Below are 14907 nucleotides of genomic sequence, written 5' to 3'. Positions count from 1 at the left end.
ATTAGTTCAATTAATGTGGAAGACAGTGTAGCAATTCCTTAAGGATCTTGAACCAGAAATACCATTTGATCCAGCAATCCCATTACTGGATATATACCCAAAGGAATATAAATCATTCTACTATAAAGACACATGCACACGTATGTTTATTGCAGCACTATTTACAATAGCAAAGACAGGAACCAACCCAAATGCCCATCAATGATAGATTGCATAAGGAAAATGTGGTATATATACACTATGGAATACTATGCAGCCATAAAAAGGAATGAGATCATGTCCTTTGCAGGGACATAGATGAAGCTGGAAGCCATCATCCTCAGTAAACTAACACAGGAACGGAAAACCAAACGCTGCATGTTCTTATAAGTGGGAGTTGAACAATGAGAACACATGGACACAGGGCCGTGAACAACAAACACCAGGGCCAGTCGGGGGTTGGGGGAAGAGGAGAGGGAGAGCATTAGAACAAATAACTAATGCATGTGGGGCTTAAAACCTAGATGACGGGTTGATAGGTGTAGCAAACCACCATGGCACACGTATACCTATGTAACAAATCTACATATTCTGCACTTGCATCCTGGAACTTAAAGTAAAATTTAAATATATATATATTTATATATATGATATATAAAATATATCATATATAAATATATATCAAATATATATGATATATATAATATATATACACATAATATATATGATACACATAATATATATGATATATATAATATATATGATATATAATATATATACACAATATATATATAATATATATGATATATAATATATATGATATATAATATATGATATATATAATATATATGATATATATGATATATAAATATATATGAGATATATATAAATCTATATATATATATCGGGGTGGAGGAGGATTTCTGGCTGTAGGGGCTATAGGAACTTGACAGGATTCTTGCTGAATGCAGGCTGAGGTGATCAGGTAATCACCTGGAGAATGGTGGGGAATGAGGACTTAGATTATATATCAAGAGTGGGTGATTCTGGCTAAACCAACTTAGCAGGATTCCTGCTAAAGCTGGGCTCTGGAGGACATGCCAAGGATGAGGCCTACTGAAAAAAGAGCTCAGAGGAACCTGTCTAGAGTTTGGTTAAGGACAGTGTCTTTTTCAGTGTATGTATATATACATACATACAGATATATAAATAAAATTAATTTATTCAAAAAATATAATACAGTTTGTACAAGTAGTCAGTGGAGTTATTTGCTTCTGTACTAAATACCTACTGCAATGTGCCTAGCTTTGCATGGATACTTAGATATGACTCAGAGGGTATACTAACAATGATAATATAAATTATCAGGGTTTTTTTTTTAATGATTCACTTGAGCTTGAAGTCAAAATTCTTTGCTACTGAAATAAGTAGGATTTTAGACATTTATACATACTTTTTAGAGAGGAGTTAGAAAAGGGAGAAGGTCTGTGTTAGAAATCTATCTTTTCAGCAGTTAATAGAGGTTTCCAAAATTCAAATTTAGTTGCTAAATTGTAGTTATTTTTGCCCCTCTAGCAAAAAAATTAACTTATTTGTTGATTTTAATATTTTTAACATGATCATGTTTTTCCAGGCGATGTTATTGTAGACATCAATGGCAACTGTGTCCTCGGTCACACTCATGCAGATGTTGTCCAGATGTTTCAATTGGTACCTGTCAATCAGTATGTAAACCTCACTTTATGTCGTGGTTATCCACTTCCTGATGACAGTGAAGATCCTGTTGTGGACATTGTTGCTGCTACCCCTGTCATCAATGGACAGTCATTAACCAAGGGAGAGACTTGCATGAATCCTCAGGATTTTAAGCCAGGAGCAATGGTTCTGGAGCAGAATGGAAAATCGGGACACACTTTGACTGGTGATGGTCTCAATGGACCATCAGATACAAGTGAGCAGAGAGTATCCATGGCATCGTCAGGCAGCTCCCAGCCTGAACTAGTGACTATCCCTTTGATTAAGGGCCCTAAAGAGTTTGGGTTTGCAATTGCTGACAGCCCTACTGGACAGAAGGTGAAAATGATACTGGATAGTCAGTGGTGTCAAGGCCTTCAGAAAGGAGATATAATTAAGGAAATATGCCATCAAAATGTGCAGAATTTAACACATCTCCAAGTGGTAGAGGTGCTAAAGCAGTTTCCAGTCGGTGCTGATGTACCATTGCTTATCTTAAGAGGAGGTAAGTAAAAGCACAACATAGAAAAAGTTTCAGTGTTCAAGCATTTATATCTACTGATTGTCTTTCCTTACAGTTTAGAATGTGTTTTCCCAGCAGACTTAAATAGTAATTAGTGTGCATTTTCCTTAAGGTTCTGTCTGATTGTTTCCATAAGCAGTATCTTTTTCAGCAGTTTTTAAAAAATTATTAGTGATTTCATTCATGTCCATTATGGATTTATTTCCCTCTGTATTCTTTTGAAAATCTGATTCATGGCTTTAATGATTAGAGAGAGTCACAGCATTGTGATACTTCAAATGAAATACATCCTCTTAATTTCATTCCTCTGTTGATGACAGTAATAGAAATTGACTCTTTCAACCAATGGTGTGTCATCTGGACCTCTGTAATGCACCAAAGATGTTTTGAAAGAGCTAGCATCTCTGTGATAAGTAAAATGTTGGATGGTGTGTTAATCTGTTCTGCAGAGGCAATCATGATGGCATGTGCTCATAAAGTTTTTATCTTAAGCTCTAGTATCTGCCTGTAAATGTTAATTAAACCACACAGTGCTTATGTGAGAGAAATATAATTTTTATTTTCCAAGGTCATCAGCTGACATGAACTCCTCCCAGACATTTACAAATTCAGTTCCAAGGAATAATCACAAAGTTGAATTTTAATATGCTTTCTTAAATCCATACTTATAAGTGACTAGTATCTTAAAGAATAAAAGCCACTTACTCTTTTATCTCTCTGGATTTTACTTTTCACTATTGAGGCAAACGAGCACTTCAGCTTCTTTGGGAGTTGTTTCTTAATCTCGTTTCTTTGATTCACATGGGTTTCTTCTCTGAGTGATGGTGGAATGTGCTCCAAGTAAGGTAGAAATCTCTTTGTGAGTGCTTGAGAGTAATCCAGGGCTTCAACAAGTATAACAAAGACACCAAAGTTCAATGTCACACAGGTTTGATGTCAGTTTCCTGCCTTGCCACTTACTGGTTCTTTGGTATAGGAAAGAATCTTAGTTTACCTTCTCTGTAAGATGGTCATAACATTTGTGCCTTCAGATTGTTATAAAAATGAAATGAGATAATATATGTATAATGCCTGGTACATAGGAGGTTAGACACAGAATTTACTAGTGTACTAAAAGTTGAAGCTAGTTTTATCGTAAACATTAGCAGTATTTGTGATCTGGGAATGCATCCTCTGGTTTTAAACTTTGGCTCATTTTTTTTTTAAGGTCCTCCTTCACCAACCAAAACTGCCAAAATGGTGAGTATACACTGGTCCTCAAATCTTTTCCCCAACACACTGAGAGAGATGCCACATTCCCCTCTGTAAGAGGAGCTCACTGTGGTGATGATTATCGACTGGGAGAAGTTAGGAGGCATGCTGCCCTTGACTTGTATTTATTAGAAACTAGGGAAGCGTTTGAAAAAGCCCCCTAGTGAGGAGATGTGCTCCACTGGTTAAGTATTGCAACTGGAGGATTACTAAAGGCCTATTGTACCAATAATCCTGTTCTCTAAGTTATAAAATGTGAACACATTAAAGAACCAACCTAGAGGTCTTTTTACTTTTGTGTTTCAGAGAAACAAGGTAGGAAGGACCTAAATGTTAAGACAGATGATAAACTATTACATCGTCTTGCCCCTGCCTGAAGAGAAGACGTACTAGTTCACATAATTTTGTGGGGACTATAAATATGCATGCACCTTTAGATAATCTTCTTACTTTTAAGACTAAATTAGGCTTCTTTTTTTATTATTTATTTTTTATTTATTTATTTTTTTTTTGAGACGGAGTCTTGCTCTGTCGCCCAGGCTGGAGTGCAGTGGCGCTATCTCGGCTCACTGCAACCTCCGCCTCCGGGGTTCAAGCGATTCTCCTGCCTCAGCCTCCCAAGTAGCTGGGACTACAGGTGCACGCCACCACACCCAGCTAATTTTTTTGTATTTTTAGTAGAGACAGGGTTTCACCATGTTGGCTAGGATGGTCTCGATCTCTTGACCTCATGATCTGCCCGCCTCGGCCTCCCAAAGTGCTGGGATTACAGGCATGATACACCACGTCCGGCTGACTAAACAAGACTTTCTAGAGTAATTGTGGCCTTCTATGCTAAATTTGCTTGTTGTCAAAGTGAAAGACCTGAAACAGTGTCTTCTTTGGCATTCTTCTAAATAATCACGTAGCCTGTTTAAGGACCTGTGCAGAGAATAAGAACTTTAAAAAGGAGTGCATCAAATACTGCTGTTGTGGAAGAAACTCTACAAGGTGCACATTTGTAGCTATTTAAATATCCGCAATGTTTTGGATATAAAGACAATTTTATTTAAAATTCTAATTTAGTTCTAGTTTGCTCATTTGGAGACTTTTATCTCAAAATCAAAACATGGCCTTCCATAACCATAAACTATAGACGGTTATATTAAATGAATTAGTTCTTTCTAGCCCACCAAGTAGGAATCCTCTGCAAATTTGCTGTTTTATAGATTAAAAAGAATCCCTCAGCTTCTGGCCTTTTTTTTTTTTTTTGAGACAGAGTCTCACTCCATCACCCAGGCTGGAATGCAGTGGTGTGATTTTGGCTCACTGCAGCCTCTGCCGCCTAGGTTCAAGCAATTCTTGTGCCTTAGCCTCCCAGTAGCTGGAATTACAGGTGCACGCCACCACACGCAGCTAATTTTTATATTTTTAGTAGAGATGGAGTTTCACTACGTTGGCTAGGCTGGTCTCAAATTCCTGACCTCAGGTGATCTGCCCACCTCGGCCTCCCAAAGTGCTGGGATTACAGGCATGAGCTACTGCGCCCGGCCAGCTTCTGCCCTTTTCATTGACTGCTTATACTACTTGGGTCCAGTGTGAACAGAAATTGTTTTTGTCCATTCAGTTCAAATTGCACTGTATTCTACATTTCTCTGGTTCCTCTAGTAATCATTTTTAACTCCTGTGCCACCATGTTTATTTCATAATGGATGCCACTGCAGTCGCAGTGGCCCTAATGCTTTATAATTGATGGAAGGGTCTGATGAACTTTAACCGCCTCTGACAGAATGCTAAGATGTATGGGGAAGGGTAGGAGACTACTGTTAGCTTCTCTGCCTTCTCATTGGGTCTGGGTGATTGAAGGGTCCCCTCTAGCACAACACTTTGTAGTGGCTGACCCCTGATTACTCCCTGACAGACTGGTGCCCCTGCATTCTAGTCATTGTTAATGATCACAAACATCCATAATCTCCCTCTCCTAACAATAATCCAGGAAAACAAGCTGGTCTCAAAACCATATTTCTTAGGCCATTTATTGGATTTCATTGTTAACATTTTATTAAATAAGTCATTTTGCTTGGCTGTTATCTTGGGAAAGTTCTATCTGAATAGGAAAAATATCAAAATATGCTACTATGCTTTCCCTTATCTAATTGTCTTGCATGGTACATTTTCTCTTAATATATGTGAATTGGCCAGACAGGGTTTTCACAGTGCCATCTTTATAACCTAAATTAGAGTTAACCTCTCCTGTTTTCTTAGAGAGAGTATTATCTTAAACATCTTCCTTAGAAATTAAACTCAGTGAATGGGAGGTGGGCCGTGCTAAGAATTTTATGAAGATATTCTCTGAATCTCCCTCTTCCTTTACTTAGAAGTGCTGCCTTGTGTTGTATTTCTATTTATCTTCATCTCAAAGTCAATTTGTGTCTTGGTGGTGGAGAAAAGGGCAAAATTGTTTAAACATAGGACTAACTAAGGCTCTTCAGTTGATATTACTATAAACTTTTTTCTAATTTAAGTTAAATATGTTTCAACCAATACACATTGCTATGAAAATGAATTCCTGTAACGGTAAATCTGCTGTGTCTTTGATCCTGCCACCTATACAACTATAATCAGTTGACATATCCATTTCAGATATCAGTTTTATGAATTAGTCAACCATCTGCTTTTTAAAAAATACTAAGTAAGGCTCTTTTCCATTTCAGAAAACAGATAAAAAGGAAAATGCAGGAAGTTTGGAGGCCATAAATGAGCCTATTCCTCAGCCTATGCCTTTTCCACCGAGCATTATCAGGTCAGGATCCCCAAAATTGGATCCTTCCGAGGTCTACCTGAAATCTAAGACTTTATATGAAGATAAACGTAAGTAGTTGTGGAATATTTCAGGAGAGCATATAATGAGATAAATTTGGATTTATTTTAGACTAGGACCTTCCCATCTTTCAGAAGCATATTGAAAAGTTATTCCTTCATTACCATTTTAATAGAACTCTGGACTTCTTCCATGCATATTCAACATTCACACATTCATTTTTTTCAAAATCATGCTTTAAGTGCTAGTTATCTACCAGATGCCATACTAGGTAACCAGAATACAGAGATAAATAGGTTACATAGGACCTGCACCCAAAAATATTATTAGAACTAAATGGAAAAAGACAAATATGTAATCAAATAGTATACAAATAAGTACACATAATAAGCCTAACAGGTACAGTGATAGAAAGATGAAATGGATAAATTGGGATCCAAAGAAGGAATATTCAGTTTTATCAGTGTGGGCAGTAGGAAGTGTCAGGAAAAGCTTCATACTGGAAGCAAAGCTTTAACTAAGTCATCAGGGATGAAAAAGTGTCTTTGAGGAAGATAAAAGGGAAAGATAGAAGGAATAGCACATGCACACTGGCCTTGCATGACTTGGGCTCTGCAAGTAGTTCACTTTCACTTGGTGCAATTGGCAAGGAAAGTCACAGAGGAGAGCAGGAACAGATTGAGGAAGGCCAATGATGCCCTTCCAAGGGAGCTGGAGTTGGTCATATAAATAACAGAGAACCACAGAATGCCTTTAACTATAAGGAAGGCATAGTTTTGTGTTATAGAAAGGTTTTTCCGGCAGGAGTATGAAGGATGAATGAGAGGTGTATGCAATTTGAGGGAGGGTGTGCAATTTGAAGAAGAAACTAAAGAGTTGACTCCTTAAAGGAGTCCAGCTGAGAGATAAAAAGAGAGACTGCATAAGGCAGAAATTCATGCATGTTCCTACTAATTCACTTACTAATGATAAATCTTTTCCAAAGTAAAATTGCAGATTTGAGTAGGTATAATTTTTTAAAATTTATTTGTTCTTAGAAAGAGATGTAAATCTACCTTGGAAAAGATATGTACAAGTGGAATATATGTATAGTTGACTTAATGCTTATTTAACTAGTTGCAGAAGTACATCTTGATAATCCCAAGCCATATTCAGAAAGATGAACACCAGTTGTACGCCCAGCAAAGCAATAATTTAAATTAGCATAACTATGTAGAATCCCTTCCTTCATACTTTCCATTCATAGCCTGATACATTATTAATACTGGTATAAACTCTGCAGTCCCATCAGGCTTCACCCATAAAATAAGTGAGTTGAACTGATGACTCTTTTTTTTTTTTTTCCCCCTGAGACAGAGTCTTGCTCTGTCACCCGGAGCTGGAGTGCAGTGGCACAATCTCAGCTCACTGAAACCTCTGCCTCCTAGGTTCAAGCAATTCTCCTGCCTCAGCCTCCTGAGTAGCTGGGACTACAGGCGTATGCCACCATGACTGGCTAAGTTTTGCATTTTTAGTAGAGACGGGGTTTCACCATGTTAGTCAAGCTGGTCTCAAACTCCTGACCTCGTGATCCGCCCACCTCGGCCTCCCAAAGTGGACTCTTTTAATCTCTAAAGTTCTACAATTTTAATAGGAAGTATATATCAAAAGATACTGCTTCTATAGAATATTATCAGGAATTTACTAATCTCACTTTTTACATAGTTCCTTGACATGTTTATTTCTTCTCTCTTTACAGTAAATACTTCTTACCTATAAATAACATTAATATTTTCCCAAAGAAAAAATTTTAGTCATGAAATAGATTTTTGTGACTTAATATTCTTTTTTTTTTTTTTTTTTTTGGAGATGGAGTCTTGCTCTGTTGCCCAGGCTGGAATGCAGTGGCACGATCTCAGTTCACTGCAACCTCTGCCTCCTAGGTTCAAGCAATCCTCCTGCTTAATATTCTAAGGAATACAACCTACCCTTTGAGGGTAGGACAGTATGAGTTAGGAGATTAGACCCTGGAAATCAACCTGGATTTAAATCTTAGCTTCACCACTTGCTATGTGACAATGGCCAACTTACTTACACCCTCAGTTTTCCCACCTAGAAAATGGGGCTAATAATAAATGTTAGTGCTTAATTATTTTCCTTTAAAATGCTATCATTTTGCAAAACTAGGCTAGGTAAGTAGTTCATATGGAATACTTTTCTGAGAGAAAGGTATTAGCTTGAGAGCAGGAATAAGGTATTTTACAGGCACTCTATACAGGAGCGCCTATACAGATTTAATGTACCTTACCCAAGTGTTAACTTAGGTCATTTGCACCTGTCAAATATCAAACTCAAGTTTGATCATTCTGAATTCAACATTGTTATATTGATTGGACAGCATTAGAAGTTAATGGCAGTGTAATACTGAGTATATGGAAGTGAGAGTAAATGTTTCTAAACAGTCTTCATACAGTTTTGTTTAGAGCTCAAAACAAGGATTTATAGTTGAATTGTGTGTGTGTTACACTCTTGTGCAAATTTTCCATATTAAAAAGTTCTGAGATTATAGTTTATTGAGTTACTCTATAATATCCTACTAAATACTGAACTTTGTTTTGTTTTAATCCTTTTAAAATAAATCATAGTATTTATATTTTCTGATTTTTCTCAGCACCAAACACCAAAGATTTGGATGTTTTTCTTCAAAAACAAGAGTCAGGGTTTGGCTTCAGGGAGCTAGGAGGAGATGGACCTGACCAGTCTGTAAGTGTCACTTCTTTGGAACATGGCTGTTTCCTGTTCAAACGTTTTGAGTGGTGATTTGGTGGATTATGGTGTGTTTTAAGTTTTTTTTTTCTCTAACAGTTTCATTAATATGAAGAATAACTGCATTTCTATTATTATCATAGTCCCTCAGTTATTGTGGTGTAGCTGAGGTTAAAAACTGTGGGTAAAAACTGAATATGTCAGCTGCAAATTAGACAGTGATTAATTTATTTACTTCTCTGTGTGAATAACTACATAAAGCTTATTTTAAGTTTATATTTTCCTTTGCCCTCATTAAACAGAGTCTAAGATATTTTCCTTCTCTAAGAAGCCTATAATCCCATGTCCTCTTTCCCACTATTACTCTATCTTCTGGATGCTCCATAAATGGTTGGCATGAGCCTGTGCATATTGTTTCACCTCATCTTATTAATAGGTTGGCATTTTCATGCTCAGTACTTTGCATGTCATTTCATCTGTTACCTTTGAAACTAGAGGAATATAAAATAATTAATATTTTTGTCCAGAGGCATAAGGGTTATATTTGCAAAGCATTTGAAGTCTAGGATTTTGTTTACACATGATTCTCACATAAACTTGTTTTAGAGAACAAATGTAGTGGGTTTTGTTTCTAAGTTTTGCTCTTGGTTTGAATAACAAAGAAGTAATGTGTTCTGTAGCATTTTAAAGAACATATTTGCATTTTATTTTATATAATATCAATATATTATATATCAAAAAATATGGTTGGAAGTTAGGTGAAGAACAATAATCTTTAAAAATTACAGGCTTCTTATTTCTGAATAGAACATTTGATTTATGTAGTATAAATTTGTTCTAATTGGTCATATTGGTTACAGTTACAACAGTCATTGGAGACACATAAAGCTTAAGGCAGGTTGCCCTATGTAGAACAAATACTAGATACTTTAATTGTTCTTGGTGGTATTTGTATTTTTGTTTTATTGCTTCCTATTTTGTTGATACTCATAATGTTCACTTAGACATTTTAAGAATTTGTTTCAAACAACTTAGAAGAAACCTTTCTTTTCTCTTAAATGTCAGATTTTAGCAGCTCTGAAACTAGCCTAAACATTCAGGATTGCCTAATTATAGGATTCTAATGCTGGTGAGCAAAATGAACCAGATTTGTTCACCTAGATGCAAGTGAAGCTTCAGGCCACTCTGTTCCCGCTGAGATTTAGAAACAAGAAATGTCTCTGTGCTGTGTATATTGAACTTGTACCGTTAGTCATATGTGATGGGAGTACCGTTGAGAATGATCCCAGTTGCTGTGAACAGTATGTAGAAAATCTTGCCTGATGACATTGAACAGACTTTTAATAGCTACTCTGCAGATTTATATTTTCTGAGTTTAGTGTTTTGTTTCATTGTAATGATAGGGATAATGGTTGTGCTTTTTGAGTTATCGAACAACTTTGTATTTTCTATTTTCTTTGTACACAGCCCTGAGGATCTATAAGGGATTACATAATACAATGTGGTTATTTGAAGTGCCATTTTGGAGAATGGGCACTTTCTCAGATAATACCTTTCTAAAATATAACTGTTTTCATAGTTGAACTGCAAAAATCTGTTGGTTTGCACAATGCTAAGTTAGGAATTCCTTAACTCTTCAGCTAAACTTTACACTGTGGACCAAACTGTACTTTGTTATCTTATCAGATATATATTGGGGCTATTATTCCCCTGGGAGCAGCTGAGAAAGATGGTCGGCTCCGCGCAGCTGATGAACTAATGTGCATTGATGGAATTCCTGTTAAAGGGAAATCACACAAACAAGTCTTGGACCTCATGACAACTGCTGCTCGAAATGGCCATGTGTTACTAACTGTCAGACGGAAGATCTTCTATGGAGGTGTGTGAACTTGTTCCTGCTCTGAAAAGTTAAAAAAGAAACAAAGATACTAGTCTACTTCCTGTGTAGTTTTGCAGGTTATTTTATTACATTCAGTAGTATCTAAGATAACCCATTTGGTGTGATCCAGGGCCTCACTGTGGAAGGCTATGCAAACACAAAAGGATTCAGAAATAATACTACTATAAAAAAATAAATTTTGGACTTCTATATTAAGATTATTTTCATATATTGATGCATTTTGCAAATGTATTATAGGTGGGAGTATTGATTTAAATCCGGTTTTGTTTTGTTTTGTTGAGTTGAGGTAGAGTCTCACTCTGTCACCCAGGCTAGAGTGCAGTGGTATGAGCTCAGTTCACTGCAACCTCCACCTCCTGGGTTCAAGCGATTCTCCTGCCTCAGCCTCCTGAGTAGCTGGGAGTAGCCTGGGAAGTTAACTAGAAGTCCTCATGCATGTTTTTAAAACAAAGTTGGTAATTAGCATAACCTAGTTAGTTACCTTTACACAGAGTGACAGAATTAAAAAGTTGACAAGCCCATCAGACCTCAGCCAGGAGGTACTGAAAGGAGGGAGACCAGTGAGTCTAGACCAATAGGTGGGTTAGGCCTCCTGAATGCCAGCCTAGAAGTTTAGACTTGATTCTATAGGCTCTGGGGTACCTACAAGTTTGTAGTCGGAGCCTTGGGAATTGAATGTTACATAGGAACTTTGACTGGTTCCAGCTAGCCTTGGCTGTTAGCAATTATTTTTATCTACTTTAACAGGGGTGACAGAGTAGGGGGGCAGGAAACTAAGCTGGCATTATGGTCACAGGAAAGAACAGACTGATTTGGAGCCTTTCAAACTGCAGACCTTTGTTACTGACCGATGCTTAATTTGGTTTCTGGGTTTTGTTAGTTTTTTCCCCTGCCCTTACCTCATTTACCTTAACGACAGCTCCCCCCTCTAGAGCTCAGCTAGGGCAGGCTGCCACTGTGGACTGGGGGGCCAAGAGGCCCAGCGCAAGAAGAAAGTGGGTTGAAAGCAGAGTTCTGTTTAAAGAATTTTCTGCTGGAAACTAGCCCAGAGGGAGTAAAGAGGAGCTTTAATGAGGAGCAGCTGCGGTGCCGACGCAACCCACATGAGACTTTTTTTTCCCCTTCGTTCCACATTCTGTATAGTTTTTTTAAAAATCATGATTTTGAAATAGCTGTTTTGTAAAGCATGCCTCTCTTTTTCTTCTTGTATGTGGTGGGATTTTGCTTTGTTGTTGTTGTTTTTTTTTTTGAATGGCCAAATCCTCATTTAAAAAAAAAAAAAAAAGCTAAAGACAGAGCTGCAGCAAAGCCCTGGATGCAATTTGGCCTCACCCTGCTGATACAGAACATTCGGTGGAGAAAACAAGGGGAGAGAACACTGGCTTTTATTTGGAAAAGGGGCTTATTTCCTGCTCAGACTTCAGTCATCTTGGAGCTGACACAAGATGCTACACTGTTTTAAGCTTTTCTGTAGACGAGTGGCTATTCACTTAGGAAACGTGAAAGAACAAATTTTTCTGTCCTGTATTACTAGGGAGACTGATCCTGAACTGCAGCCATTGCCAGATAGATTGGAATTGCTATTCAGATCCCAGCTTCGTTGAAATCTGTAAAGTGGCTACATGTAAACTAATCCAGGCTGCTAGTGAGATGTGAGGGTTGGGGTCTGGTTTTCATCTGCTTAAGTGAGAGGAAACTGTAGGGGTATCCTTCAAATGGAATGTTTTCTAGTTCCATTAGGAGGAATCCCTTGTTTTTCTCTGTTTTCTTCCTTCCTTTGCTTTTCTACATCCAACCCCATGCGTATGTTTGAACAGTAACAATGAAAACGTGGACCTCTCAATGTCAGAAATGATACTTTTTTTTTTTTTGAGATGGGGTTCTCACCATGTTGCCCGTGTTGCCTAGGCAGGTCTCGAACTTCTGCTCTAGCAATCTGCTCGCCTTGGCCCCCCACAGTGCTGGGATTACAGGTGTGAGCCACTGTGCCCAGCTGAGACTTTTAAAGAAAAAGTCATAAATATATCTTTATGGACCTGGTAAGTATTCAGATTAGTTTATGGAGTTTAAAATGGAAAAATGCTCCCCAAACCTTTCTCTGTATTCACAACCTCATCTGCGAAGTATGTTCTTTCAGAGTTCCAATGCTAGAGAAGAGAGAGTAAGTAGAAGTCACTGAGAGACATTGAAGAGACAGTTATGAAAATAATTAATAAACTCCCTACAGGAGGGAAACATTCATATAGTTTTGCGGATGAAAGGCATCTGTTAGATTTTTGTGGTTATTTTTTAGAATATACACCTTTAGTTCAAGTGGTAGACTATTTTCCAAAATGTGTGCTGGGTAGCTTAATGGAATTATAGATATGTAAGGGATGTTGGGTGTTTAGCCATGTTTTCATTCTCTAACCAAATTCAACTTTAGCCATCTCAAGAAGACAGCTATTTAAGCCCTTGTTTTCAAGCAGAGAACCTTACTTTCCACCAAGACTAACAGAGTATATTTTCTCCTTATACCACAGTTGAACAGGGATTTGCAAGTTGAAAGATCTCCTGCCTTAGGAAACAAGGGTCTGTTATTTCTGACTGTCTTACCTATTACTCCCCTTTCTTCCCATGTCCATAATGCTGCTTAGCTTCCTGGGGTGTGAAGGATAATTGTATACCTCAGGATGACTATTAGGTTGATTTGGCCTGTTATTCTACCAGACAGATCACAGAGTAGAGATGGATTTTGTGGAACATTTGGATTGAGAGACTGACTTTATCCATCACATGAAATTTAGCCTGCTTTGGAACCAGCTGCTTAGTGGGGTTTAGGTACTCAGGTAATCAGGGAACCTACACCAAGGGTTCAAGACAGGCTCTTCCCCACAAAAACTATCTAGATGGGAGTTTGAGAAAGGTACAGCAAAGACATAACAGTGGCTTAAATAAAGAAGAACCGTACCAGTGGAGACAATGTAGTGCATGACATGGCACTACATCTGCTGTTGGAAGGATCAGAGACAGGTGGGATGATTTGTAGAAGGCTTACTATAGGACAGGTTTACAGCAGATTTTTGAAAAAAGGGTGGAAGAAAGGAACCTAAGTTGGAGATATACCAGAAGGGAAGCATGATGTTTCTCACTGGAAATTAAAAAGATTTTAATATAGGGGACAGTAAACAAGATTGTGGAAATAATATGGAGTGTTCGAGTTATGGATTACTAAAGAGTAAGATGGTTAGATGATTGGAATGGGACAGACAAGCAGATCAGAGATTGTAAAGAACTTGGATTTGAAAGGCTTGGTATTAATACTGTTGCTAGTTTCTGAGCAGAAGAATGACATGAAAATTATGCTTAGGAAAGATTATTCTTTTAGTCATATGCTTAGGTTCAGCAAGGAATTTCCAGACTGTCCTTAGGGAGAGGAGAGGTATGGATAGGATGCTGGTCCATTTAGGATGTTAGAGCTGATTGAATAGGTGCTAGTCTTGGGGCAAGACTTAGTCATACACTTTCAGTTAAGTACTATTTCATTGTAAGGTCTAGGTGAAGATAGGGATATATTTGTAAAACTGGGGAAATTGCTAGATTCACAGATAACCAACTTTGGGTAGATCAGTTAGCTTTGGTGTCCTTTTCAGTGCTATAGGGGTTCAGACCATTTGGTTTCTGAGATCACTGCTGAAATTCTGTGATTGTATGAGTATAATGTAAAAGTTGTCTCAATCAAGGAAACTTGGAGTAAAGACTCAATATGATGGATTTATAAGGAATGAATGACAGTTCCAATTATTGGGTTCAAAAAACATGTGCTACAAGTATAAGATGAGAAAAATAGGGTACACTAGTAGTTCATGTGAAATAAGGCTCTGAATATTTTAGCTGAGTGTGTATTCCATAGCACATAGTAGTATTTTGTGGCTTCTAAAAAAGTACACACATCCATTGGGTATGAGTCGGAGCATTATTCTTTCTTGAACTGCG

At 37.5% G+C, this 14907-nt stretch overlaps 1 protein-coding gene across 9 annotated transcripts in view; it reads left to right on the top strand.

Moving 5' to 3' along the window:
• Positions 1-14907, top strand: part of LOC107971330 (notch homolog 2 N-terminal-like protein A) — a 250005-nt gene that overhangs the window by 208693 nt on the left and 26405 nt on the right. For 5 of the 9 annotated variants that reach the window (XM_063815240.1, XM_063815241.1, XM_063815239.1 and 2 more), the window contains 5 exons: positions 1613-2218; positions 3444-3475; positions 6181-6337; positions 8938-9029; positions 10719-10911. The exons of the other annotated variants lie outside the window; for them this stretch is intronic. In XM_063815240.1, coding sequence (XP_063671310.1) covers positions 1613-2218; positions 3444-3475; positions 6181-6337; positions 8938-9029; positions 10719-10911 — 1080 coding nt within the window. The remainder of the gene's footprint in view (positions 1-1612; positions 2219-3443; positions 3476-6180; positions 6338-8937; positions 9030-10718; positions 10912-14907) is intronic. 9 annotated transcript variants of the gene reach the window in all.

The sequence above is a fragment of the Pan troglodytes genome, chromosome 1 (assembly GCF_028858775.2).
Source record: "Pan troglodytes isolate AG18354 chromosome 1, NHGRI_mPanTro3-v2.0_pri, whole genome shotgun sequence".
NCBI lineage: Eukaryota > Metazoa > Chordata > Mammalia > Primates > Hominidae > Pan > Pan troglodytes.
The sequence above is the reverse complement of the archived record's forward strand: the minus strand, read 5'-3'. Positions and strand labels throughout refer to the sequence as shown.